This window comes from Danio rerio, chromosome 12 (assembly GCF_052040795.2).
Source record: "Danio rerio strain M-AB ecotype USA chromosome 12, GRCz13ab, whole genome shotgun sequence".
In the NCBI taxonomy this organism is placed as follows: Eukaryota; Metazoa; Chordata; class Actinopteri; order Cypriniformes; family Danionidae; genus Danio; species Danio rerio.
The window spans coordinates 47375953-47388681 of record NC_141032.1 but is presented as its reverse complement, the minus strand read 5'-3'; the positions used below and the strand labels follow the sequence as shown (position 1 = coordinate 47388681).

Here is a 12729-nt window from a genome sequence, read left to right as displayed (position 1 = left end):
GGGGTTGCCACAGTGGAATAAACTGCCAAATATTTCAGTATGTTTTATGCAGCCGATGCCCTTCCAGTCAGAACTCAGTCCTCAGTCTGCCAACTTATCGAGAATATGTTTTACGCAGCCGATGCCCTTCCAACTGCAACCCATCACTGGGAAACATTCATACACACTTATTTACGCACTTCCACTACGGACAATTTAGCTTACCCAATTCACCTATAGCGCATGTGTTTGGACTTATGGGGGAATCCGAAGCACCCGGAGGAAACCCACGCCAACACGGGGAGAACATGCAAACTCCACACAGAAAAGCCAACTGACCCAGCCGAGGCTTGAAGCAGCAACCTTCTTGCTGTGAGGCAAACGTGCTACCCACTACGCCACCATGCACCTATATATATATGTGTGTGTGTGTGTGACCCTTCTTATCTTTTTGTTCATATTGTATCTTTGTAAATGTTAAAATGTTAAAAACTATACAGTTTTTTAAAAATGTTTAAAAAAACACTTTTACAATTTTTTCTTTAATTTTTAAAATGTTAAAAACTATACAGTTGAAGTCCGAATTATAAGCCCCCCTGTTTATTTTTCCCCAGTTTCTGAATCACTTTCAGATTTAAGTGTCATTCAAAGGCATAACTAGGTTAATTAGGTTAAATAGGCAAGTTAATTAGGCAAGTTATTGTATAATGATGTTTTTTTCTGTAGACTATAAACTATATATATAATATTTTATTATTTAAGAAAGAACATTTACAAAGATTCAGTATGAACAAAGAGTTAAGAAGGGTTACATATATACAATTCCAGCAAATTAAACAAGTTTAATTGATTTACACCAAGACATTTACATTTATGGATGTAAAATTTAGCCAGAAAAAGCATTGAATTAATAATAAATGTACAATGAGAAGGATCTAAGTTCAGAGAGTAACCAAATAATAAAAGTTTTTGGGAAGTATAAAAGTTTGGAAGTAAGATTTTGTTTTTAATGAAATTGGAAAAGTCAACCCAAAGCACTTTACAGTAAGCACACTTCCACTTGTCCGATTTTTGACAGTATGCCATCATAAATTGTGAAAATAACCAATAGAAGAAGGCTTTAAGAAGAATAACCAATAAAATAACCAATAAAAGAAGGCTTATTATTTAAACAGACAAACTCTGACTGAGGAAATGAACTGGCCAGTTTGTTATTTGCCTATTGGCTACAGGTTTTTATGTTAAACAACTTTTTACAAATTCTCAGTTTTGTTTGTTTTTATAATTGTTAAAAATAAATTAAAAAAACAATTATTTTTCACATTTCTAAAAGTCTAATCTTATTACAATATATATAAAACTGTATTAGCTTACAGTTTAAATGCACATTTGTAAATTAACATTCTTTGTGAACAAAAAACAGTATGATGAGCACTTTGATAAAAAATGTAGGAAGTATTTGCAAGCTAATCCAGCACAAATCAGTGCTTAAAATGTCACTAACAGTATTTGAACCTCATAATTCGAGGCTAATAACTGCAAAAAGGTCCACTTTTGGAAAAAAAGAACCACCCTTTTAATAGGCTGGCTACAGGCCTGGATTTTGATTGAGACTTCGACAGCTCATAATATTACATTTTTTAAAATTGTTTTATTAGTGCTTAAAGAGCTACATTTAGAATAATACAAAAAGAAATGGAAAAGAAAAAAAAGAAAAATATCAGGGGTGTACAGAACAAGACATATAAGACAATGCATGAGTATACATACTAACAGAGAAGGGCTATGTGAGATTACAAAATCTAGAAGGTTTCATGTAAAAAAGCAGCTTTGATGGCTTTTTTATTAGTGCTTTGGTCTATGTTGTTTGTATAGTGTTTTAATTTAATTAGTGTAGCAGGATAAAATGGTTTTTGGTTATTACATTTGCATCTGTGAATATGGTACTGGTACTTTGTAAATATTATTATAGCATAAGCTTCCTTCTCTTTATTTATTTATTTTTGTAAAAACCCAATATTCTAAATGGATATTTGGCAATAATAAGTCATTTATGAAATTGGTCTTTTTGTACCATATTTTTCGAGAACTGGCAATTCCAAAAACTATGCGGCAGTTTCTGGCTGCGACAAACAAAAGGAACAGTTTTGATCTATATTCTGTCTAAACTTGGAAAGAAAATGTTTGACGGGGTAAAATGTATGCAGAATTTTAAATGAGACCTCTTTAAATTTGTCTGTAATAAAGAATTTGTTAGGCAACGAATACCTTTTTCCAATTTTAATCTATGATGAACCCATTATGTACTAATTAAGAGAGACTGAAACAAGGAACATGTGGCCTCATTTTAGTAAGAAGAAAAACAAATTTGCCCACATAGTGTATCTTTAGGGTGTAACAAAGAGATATTTCCTAAAAATGAGCAACTTTTACATAGTGTGTAATAGCAGCAAAGACCATCGCAAATTCTTAATGGGACACAAGAAAATTAAAATGTGGAAAAACATTCTTCATAAGTCATTAGGTAACCTTGGGAATTTAGTCCCTGTCCCACCAAAAAAATTAATAAATAAAATAAAAATAAAATAAATAGTAATCCTTTTTCAACCCATTTTTTTAAGAACAAGCTTTTAGGTTTGTACAAAATATTACAGTTGTTCCAAATATAACATTGATGTGGGGAGAAATTATTTTTGTATGTTAAATTCCAAGCTAAAAGATTGTTTGTGAAAGGCTGAAAGTTTAATAGGAAGTTTCTCTGCTTCATAGTCGCACAATATTTCATTTGTTTTATTTTATTATTATTTTTTAATCATGCTTTAAACAACAGATACATGACAATATAGTAAACAAAACAATGCCAGGGTGAGAGAAAGTAAATCATAACAACAGTACCAAAAATAAATAAATAAAACAAACATAAAAATAAGAGTATAAATAATTAGCTAAAATTCTTACAAATACAAATAAGCAGAATCTTTACAGTAATCAAAAATTTTGAAACTAGAGCACAGTTGGACAGTTTTAATGGCTTTACGATTAGCACTATGCTAAATAGTGCAAACGTAATTTTTCAGTTTCTTATAAAACAAAGTAAAACAGGGTTTTTTTGGGAAAATTTACTCTTATGAAAATTAAACTTTGCTAACAAATTAAATAGGTTAATACCAAAAATGTTGTTATTCAAATCATCATAATTGAAATATCCAAAAATTAAATTTTCAAAATGCAGATTAAAATTAAAGAATACCTTTTTTCTTTTTTTTTCTTTTTTAATAAAAACAGAAGCATCATACCAAAGCTTTTTAACATAACCACAGTGCCAACAGATGTGGGGTACAGTTTCCAAATACAAAGAACAAAAAGAGCAATTTATATCAATATCCCTTTTAAATTTACTGAGGAAATGTTTAACTGGGTCAAATTTATGAATTAGTTTAAAAGATATTCCTTTTATCTTATTTGTAACCAAAAACTCGTAAGGCAATGACCAAATACTTTCCCATTTAGGAATTCTTATAAAATTGTTCCAGGAGGAAATAGAGCTAGGGTTTGGAAACAGCTTGGTTTAAAAAAAAGAAAGCGAATAGATTTGTTATTTTCAGACTGTGAGAAACAAATTTTTACCACACATTGTATCAGCTAGACTGACTATGAGCTTATGAATCCAAGTTGCATCTCTAAATAAGGAAATAATATTAGAATCAATTGCAGAGAAAACAAGAGAAAATTCTTTGGGAGTTACAGGAGAGTTAAAATGTACAACTCGTCATATATCATAAGATACCATTGAGTGTTAAACAATTGACAAACTAAAACAGTACCCTTTTCAAAGCACCTCTCCAAAAATAAACTCTTGCGTTTATACAAAATATGTCTATTGTTCCAAATAAAATAATGTTGTGGTGAAAAATTGTGCTTGTAGATCACGCCAACAAGGCTTAAGCATGAAAGCAGAAAGCTTCACTTAATTTCACAATTTTATAATCGCATAATAATAGAAAGTTGGTCAAAAATAAAATTGGGAATAAAATTGAAGAGAGAAGGTTTATTCAAACAGAATTTAAACCAATTATTTTTAAGAGTTTTATTTAGAGAAGGGAAATCTAAAAAGTCAAGACCCCATTTTTAAGGGAATTTAAAACAACAGATTTACGGATGAAGTGTTTACGATTCTTCCATAACAATTTAAATATAATCCTATCGATGGACTTCACTGTTTTATCATGTAGATATGTGGTTGAAATATGTGAAATTCCTTCTACTTTCGAAAGAACTCTGCCCCTTTAGGATAAATCCCTTAATAACCAAAAAATGAATTTACTTTTTATCCTTTCGAAAACAGGGTTAAAGTTTAAGGAAACTCTATCTTGTTCATTTTTTGAAATGACAATACCTAAATAGTTAACAGCTTCCTTAACTGGTATACCTTCTACAGATAATAGGGGAGAATTTTTTAAAGCTCATAATAATATGTTTTTTTGTGGGACTGTCCGGTCACGGTGACGCTGGTGTCCCACATGACAAAAAGTTTCTTACATCTCCCCCTCGCGGTTCTCGAGTTCAGTGATGGTGGATATGAAAATGGCGGCCAGTTGAGTCTTTCCACTCCTACAGAGAAGCGAGAAAAAGTGTGTGGAAAACCTCTGGATATCTGTTTGGAATAGCGACAGCAACACTCACAACACCTTCAGCAGTGAGGATGTCGCGCTGGGTGCCTACAAAAAAGGAGAAGTACGGAGTGGGTGAGTAAAAAAGGAAACTTGCAAGGGCTAAAACAACTTTTAGTCCCATTTCTTAAGTTGAGGGACAAACGGTGTTTACAGTTCCTCTCTTTCCATGCGACTGCTTTGGAATACTACAGCATATTTGGGGTTGTTTTATTATGATTATGTGCGTTTGTCTGTGTATTTGATGCGCTTTTAGTGTGTTTGGGATGATATGTGTGTGTGTTTTCGTGGAGATGGATACAGACGCGCCTATTTCCAGTGTTTCCTGCACGGCGGCCTGAATGGAGATCATGGATGCATTGTTTGCTTATTGTTTGACGCGCGTTGATACTTTGTAACAACTTTTTTTTCGCGCGTATGTGATGTAACTTTTTGATCGCGTTCCATTTTCCCGCGAAAGATGTAATCTCGCGCGTTGCTTTGATTCTAATTCTGGGTTCCCACTGTCACGGATAACAAGGGCATATTAGAGAACTGCAGTGATTTCCTGCCACCGGATAAAATGTTTTATCTCCTACACTTAGCATAGGTTTTTTTCCTGCATGTTCAAACTATATTTATAAGCTCAATCTACACAATTCTTGAGCTTTTTGGGTGCAAAATTGATTTTCTGTGTTCAATCAACATATATTTAAGTTAAAGTTCACTTGAATGTGTTGAGACATTATGAAGGAATTGTTTGGAACTCAGCATTTTTACAGTGTACACACTCGCACTGATTGCCTGTCAGGGGTGGATCTAGTGATTTGGGGGTCCTAAGCAATTCTAGCCATGGGGTCCTTCATTTACAGTTCAGTGAAGTAAACTAGAATCCTCTAGAGCTCCAAAGTAAATCAATGCATCTCAATGTAATTAATGTGATTAATTTATAAATGTAAAGTATTAGTGGTAATTAAAGTAGTAAATATAGCTGATCGTTTTAAATATTTAGGTATAATTATTGACTCTACTTTAAATGTTAAAAACACATCAAGACAGTTTCTAAAAGTGCTAAAGCAAGCCTGAGGATTTAAAGAAATATTAGACATTGTTTACCTATGGCTGCTGCTAAATGTTTTTATTAATACAATTATTTTCCTTTATTTATCTTAAATTGTGCCACAAGCTGGTCCCACACAAACATTACAACATTAAAACCATTGTATATGATCTATAAACAAACTAAACATTTCAGCTAATAAGCCAAGGAGCTATCATTATTGTAACTGTATTGCACAACATGAATGACTAACATTCGACAGTTTCTTATTTTATGCTGATGTTGTTGTTCATTGTATAAAATGTTTAATAATCTTGCACCACCACCCCTCAAACAATGTGTGATTGTCTGCAAGGACAATATAAGACAGACTAGGTCATCGGTTAGAGGTTGATTGTTCAGGTAAACTCAAGAGAACTGTTTTTAGACTATCAGTTTATTTCAGTCAGAGCAGCAGAAAGATGGAATAAAATACCAGTGCATATCAGAGAGAGTACCACTTTTAATAATTTTTAAACTCTTCTTAACATTTGGCTTAAACAAAATTAAATATGCAGCCACTGATTTGATTTCATTTTATTGACTATGATGTATTGTAGTGTAAGTATATATTGTGGTGTTTTTTTACTGTTAAATTTGTTACAACTTCCTGCCCAGGGACTACAGATGTAAATTATCTTTATAGCAAACTCTGGCACAACATGTCATGTTGTACATTGTCCCTGTATAAATAAATAAAATAAAAAATAAAATTATAATAATCTAGGCTATCACAGACATCTTAAAGTTTACTACTACTACTACTACTACTAATAATAATAATTTATTATTATTATTATTATTTAAAAACATTGCCACTCAATAAAACCAGCACATTTTAGTTTTGGGGCCCAAAAAGTCCTAAAATGCACTCTTTATACTTTTATTTAATTTTTAGTTATATATTTAGATGTTTTTTTTAATATCACATAAAACGTTTTTACTATGTTATATCTTAATGCAATAAAAAAAATCAGTAAATAAATAAATATATAAAATTTATTTTTATAAATTTGACTGCTGTACTGCTTTATGATTGGTGGACGGTGGACATTAGTTTAGATGTAATAATTATATTTTATGATATTATTACATAACATTATTATAATATTGTATTTTAATTTATTTTAAATAATATTTAGTTGCATTAAAATTGTATTTGTTTGACTCTCCCCATACAAAATATGATAGAAAAAAATGTTATATATTGTTTATAGGTATAATTTATACTTCTAGATATTTATCGTGGGTCCCCCAGATTTCCTGGGGCCCTGAGCGGCTGCTAACCTTGCTTATTGGTTAAATCCACCCGTTTTGCTTCTACATATTTTAGTAGCTTTAAAAGTGATTTAACATTATAGTCATAATGCACCAAAAGCCTGACCGACATCTTATTTTATTGTATGTAGACATATTTCTTATTTTGTAGGGTATTTAAAATTGAATCCTCTGGAATACTTTTATTTACATGGTTCAGCAATCCAATGTAATATTTGTGTCATTTAAAAAAAAAAAAAAACTTTTGTATTTCCCACTCTCTCACATTTATATCTTGTGAAAAAATCTATGTATAATTTGGAAAATATTTAGTTTTTTTTTTTTTTTTTTTGCTTGTTTATTTATAATCGAATTATATAAATTTAGTCCATTTAAAGCAATGTTATTAAACTTTACTTTATTAATGTTTACTTTTACATTTATTTATATAAGCATAATTTTATACATTCAAAGTAAAGTCTCTACTTATTTATTTAGATTTTCCCTAAATTTTAATATTTTTTTAATTTAAATAATTTTTTATTTAATTTTAATGATTTTTTTAAATTTAAATGTATTTAATATTAAAATATAAATTTTTATTAATTATTAACGATTTTTTTATTCATTAATAAAAATGTTATGATTTTTAAAAAATGTAATTTAATTAATTAATAAATTTTTAATGTTTTAATTTTTATTTTATTTAACTTTTTTTTTTAGCTGTTTAATGTACAGTTATTCAATTATCTTGAGACAATGTGTTTAAAACTTTACATTTATATGATTATATATTTATTTTATTTTGTAAATTTTTTTTGCATTGTTTTACCCCAGAAGATTTTCCATTGCCCTTCTTTCAACTTATCCGCAATAGACATCATCAGTAAAAGCTGAAGTATATTTTCCCTTACAGTATATATTTCTTCCTTCTCGAACAGCATAATAGACTGCATTGTTGACATGCTGTTCGTTGTACGTTTGCCTCATTCCTCCTGCTCTGATTGACACCTCTGAGTGAGTTGATTTGCGTGTTGTGACGCATTGCACTGCATGGTACTGTTGTTGGTAAAATGTTTCCTTGAACATGCATAATACTATTAACAAATAAATAAATGACCTAGAAAGTCATTTAAGGGTGCAAACTCAGCTTTTGAAAGTTTAGAGATGACTTCATCTTGGATCAGCGGTGTCTTTTATTGTTTTCAAACTTTGTCTAGCCCATAATTCAAGTTTTATCTGCTCTCCTTCACTGAGACTCGAAATATCTCTAGTGTTCTTGTTGAATATATCTCTGCTCTGCTTGCTGGAGGAGAGAGGAGTTGTTTAGCTCTTTTAAATTATTGTGGTTAACATTGTGTCTGTGAGTGAAAGGTTACTCTCAGAATAAACTCTACCTGTTTGTGTTGCTCAGTGCGTTTATGGTGACTTCCACTTTGAGCTGGGAAAAAAAACACACACACACACACACACACGAGGCGGTGTTGAAATGTCTAGTCTTGTGTTTGTGTATTTTTACCCTGAGGGCGGCTGAATTTTACTCTGTCATGTTTAAATAGTTTTGCCTCAGCATTGGTGTAATTTAAATTCTCAAGTGCATCAGGCTGAGTTGAGGCGTTCTCTGACTATACAGCAGGTAAAAGAGGAACAAGCTGTAGCATATTTCTGTGCTGTTGCTTCCTGCATAGTTGAACTATTAAAAGTGGCAACATTTTAAAGACTGTCTGGAGATTATATAAACAAGCCATTTTGCGCTTGCTTGCATATACGTAGACTTCATATTGATGAATAACATACAAAGTGATTTTATTGGCGATGCTCTGAAAAGACTTGTTTAAAATGTTTGTTGATGGTGTAAACTTCTTTATTGTATTACATTTAGGCCTTTCATGATGTCTAATTTTTGTTGCACTATATATTGGACCAAAATATATTGCGATAAACAATATTATTGTGCTTTTAAGACCCTTTTATGCCACTTATTATGTATTGCCAGAATGACAATATAATATCATCACAATCCAAATACATTCTTCCAAAGAACGCAATACATTTTATTCTTAACCCTCTACAGCACTGTGCTGCCCTCAGGCAACAGAAAGTTTTCTTAAAGGGCCATGAAACCCCCTCGTTTCAGCAGGGTGTTTTCACACCTCTACTTTGGAAAAAGTCAGAAAAGTGGGCGTGTCCAGCTCTGTTTAGGGGGGAGTGTCGGAGGAAGAAAAGAGGCTTGGTGTGGGAGTGTGTATTTGGGCACGCGTGTATTTTCATGCAATGTTTGATACCGCACGACAAATGAGAGAAAAAAAACTCAGCATTTCCCGGAAACTTAGATGCAGGTAGCGTCAGAAAGCCGCGTGTGTTATTCCGGTCACAAAATCCTACACGAGGTTATAGTTTGCTTGTAGTGCTAACTTGTTTACACTCGGTGCAATAGTTTTTTCGATACAAATAAAATACGAACTGAATCAACAAAGAGCGCTGGTCGCTCACTTACCAAATCTGTAGAGACAGGACAATCACCAGCAACTAGAGCCGCGTCTTTATTAAGAGGAGACTACAAGCGAATCCGGATCTCAGCGTTTGCAGATGAGAACAGCTCTCAGGTAAACAATAATCCTCCTTCGACACGTAAGTTATTGTTGTTGAGCGTCGCGTGCACTGTTAATCCACACGTGACCACAGCTGAGCTCTCACAGAGAGAAAATTAAAACAAAACTTAACGGCAGCAAACTATAAAAGCAACACTTCACGCTTGTTTTGCCAACACAACGTGGCGTCTTTGTCGTCTAAACAATGTGACAGTAATGAATATTAACGAAGTTGCACAATAGAGCGCGCTGATTGGTTTGAACCAAGCTTTACTCATGCATTAATGCAGCACGCTGTAAGACGTAATAAGACTCACTCTGGGACAGACGTCCAGTCTGCACACTGGAATACAGGCTATTATGTCATGACCGTGACGCAGCTTCAAAAATTAGTTTCAAACTGGAAGTACGAATTTGCTTGAAATAATGCAAAAACAACCAATTTATACTTTTTAGTGAAATATAGGCGTCCTAATAGTGTTTTTAGCAGTGTGGGACACATACCACTTTCAACAGCTCAAAAAATGTGTTTTGGTGTTTCGTGACCCTTTAATGTTGAATTGAAATGAAGAATTTGATATGATTAAACATTAAGATATACTTCAAACTGTCTCAAAATAATTAAAATGCATCTGCTGAAGTTAATTGCTATTCTAAAGCTATTGATATTTTCTCAGTGATTTTCAGCGTAGTTCTGCATAGCAGAAGTGTTTCTCTTCAGCTGCTTCAGAACGCAGCAGCACGAATGGTCTTTAATGAACCTAAAAGAGCACATGTCACTCTGCTACTCATCCGTTTGCACTGGCTGCCAGTTGCTGCTCGCATCAAATTCAAAGCTCTGATGTTTGCTTACAAAGCAACTACTGGCTTTGCTGCTCCTTATCTGCTCTCAGTTCTGCAGATTTATGTGCCCTCCAGAAGCTTGCGTTCTGTGAATGAACGTCGCCTCGTGGTTCCATCCCAAAGAGGGAAGAAATCACTTTTCCCGAACTCTCGCATTCAATCTGCCCAGTTGGTGGAATGAACTCCCTAACTGCATCAGAACGGCAGAGTCACTCGCTGTCTTTAAGAAACGACTTAAAACTCAACTATTTAGTCTCCACTTTCCTTCCTAATCTGCAATTGCCTCTCTGGCTGTACCACTAACTGTATTACATAAAAAAAATTACTAATGTTTTGCTTCTTACACTTTACATACCTGAAACTTGCCTACAGCACTTATTCATTGTTGCTCTTATAGTTGTCTAAATTGCTTCCTTGTCCTCATTTGTAAGTCGCTTTGGATAAAAGCGTCTGCTAAATGACTAAATGTAAATGTAGCGGTTATCAGATATGGCAGTTTATGGGTTTTGTCAGTACCGGGTTAATTTTTACGTCCTCTTTTCTTTTTCTTCTTTTTCCACACCTCTGTCTCTCTGCATGAGTAAGTTGTGTGGTATTTGAGGAAGTGTTTCACTGACGGAGGTGTGCGTAGGGTTACTCGCTGTCGTTCCATAAGAGTTTCCAAAGCAGCTTTAATAGGCTTTGCGTGTTCAGTTTGGTCCATTCATTCAGGCTTTGAGAACAACAGATGTGAGGTTTGTTGATGGGCTGGACACATTGTGGTGGTGATGCATGCACAGTAAAATGTTACTTCATGTGATATGCGCAGGCCCTTGTGTACTGTTTCGTTATATTGGTGGCTGTTTTTGCCCCATTGACTTCCATTATAATGACATTTTTGATTTCCAAGCCATGCCAGCATATAATCATGCATTCTCTATTGTTATTGGTGCTCCCTGTTGGGAAGAGGTACAATGGGTAATTTTTACTGTTGATCATCCGTTGGCAGCATTAACGCATCATATAGGCCTGTACAAACATATTCTGGCTTTTGTTTTATGGAGTAAAACAGCAGATTATAGTGTGTGTACATAAATACACTTAAGCCTGGTTTATACTTCTGCGTCAAGTGACCAGCGTAACTCACGGTGCAGGCAACGCGCGTAGCTGTTCATTTATACTTTTGCGCTCTGTCTCTGTTGGTCTGCATTAACACTTCCGAAACGCTAGTTGGCAGTGAGGTGTAAATGTTCCTCTGTGTCGAGTTTCTTCGCTGCTTTTTTGCTTTTCCTGAACACTTCCTGGATGTACAAGTGACTCAAACTCACTCGTTTTGAGGCAGGAACCGGCGGACGTGCAGCAACTTTAACTATGAGGTAAACACAAAAAAAAACTTTCCATCTGGAGCTCCTTCACGGGACTTCACACTTGTAAACAATCTCTCGTGCCATTCGCGCGGCTCTCAGTCCCGCCCAAAATCGTCAGCGCTATCAAGCGACCAATCACAGAGCTTGCACTATGCGTTGTTGCGACGTGTAGTAACATTTTTTTGAGAGGTGCACGTCAGTGACGGCCACGGCGAAGGGCTATGCGTCAGCGACGTAGCATACGCCGGCGTTTGACGCAGAAGTATAAATCAGCCTTTACTCTGTTTACTATTTTCTGAGAGCTGCGCTGCTTATTTAGATTTTCACAATGATGCGCTTGTCTCTAATTGAAAATAGCATTGTGTAATTGTTTTAGTAGTTACAAATACCCGTGCTTTTCACACAGTGTCTTACTAAGGCCGCATTTACACTGCACTGTTCAAGTGACTCGATTCCAATTTTTTTTCTTCTTCCATGTGGCACTGATCGCATATGGCCCGTGTACGTGTAAGCAGGAACAAATGACTTGGATTCCGATTTACTCATCAGATTCAGGCCTTGTTCATATGTGGAAATTTATCCGATATGAATCGGATCTGTGTTCTCGTGTCTGCAGTGTAAAGCCTGGTTTATACTTCTGCGTCAAGTGACCGGCGTAACCCACAGCGCATGCAACGCGCGTAGCTGTGCATTTATACTTCTGCGCGCTGTCTCTGTTGGTCTGCATTAACACTTCCGAAACGCTAGTTGGCAGTGAGGTGTAAATGTTCCTATGTGTCGAGTTTCTTCGGTGCTGTTTTGCTTTTCCTGAACACTTCCGGGATGTACAAGTGGCTTGAACTCGCTTATTTTGAGGCAGGAACTGGCTGACGTGCAACAACTTTAACTATGAGGTAAACACAAAACAAAACTTTCCATCTGGAGCTCCTTCACGGGACTCCACACTTGTAAACAATCGCTCCATC

At 34.4% G+C, this 12729-nt stretch overlaps 1 protein-coding gene across 7 annotated transcripts in view; it reads left to right on the top strand.

Annotated features, from left to right (window-relative positions):
• Window positions 1–4544: 4544 nt before the first annotated feature.
• Window positions 4545–12729, top strand: part of dock1 (dedicator of cytokinesis 1) — a 502920-nt gene continuing 494735 nt past the window's right edge. For 5 of the 7 annotated variants that reach the window (XR_015944908.1, XR_015503568.1, XR_015503570.1 and 2 more), the window contains exon 1: window positions 4545–4724. Coding sequence is in view for 2 of the 7 variants with exons in the window: in XM_087275372.1 (XP_087131498.1) it covers window positions 4682–4724 (43 nt within the window). In the remaining 5 variants the exon portion in view is untranslated. 7 annotated transcript variants of the gene reach the window in all.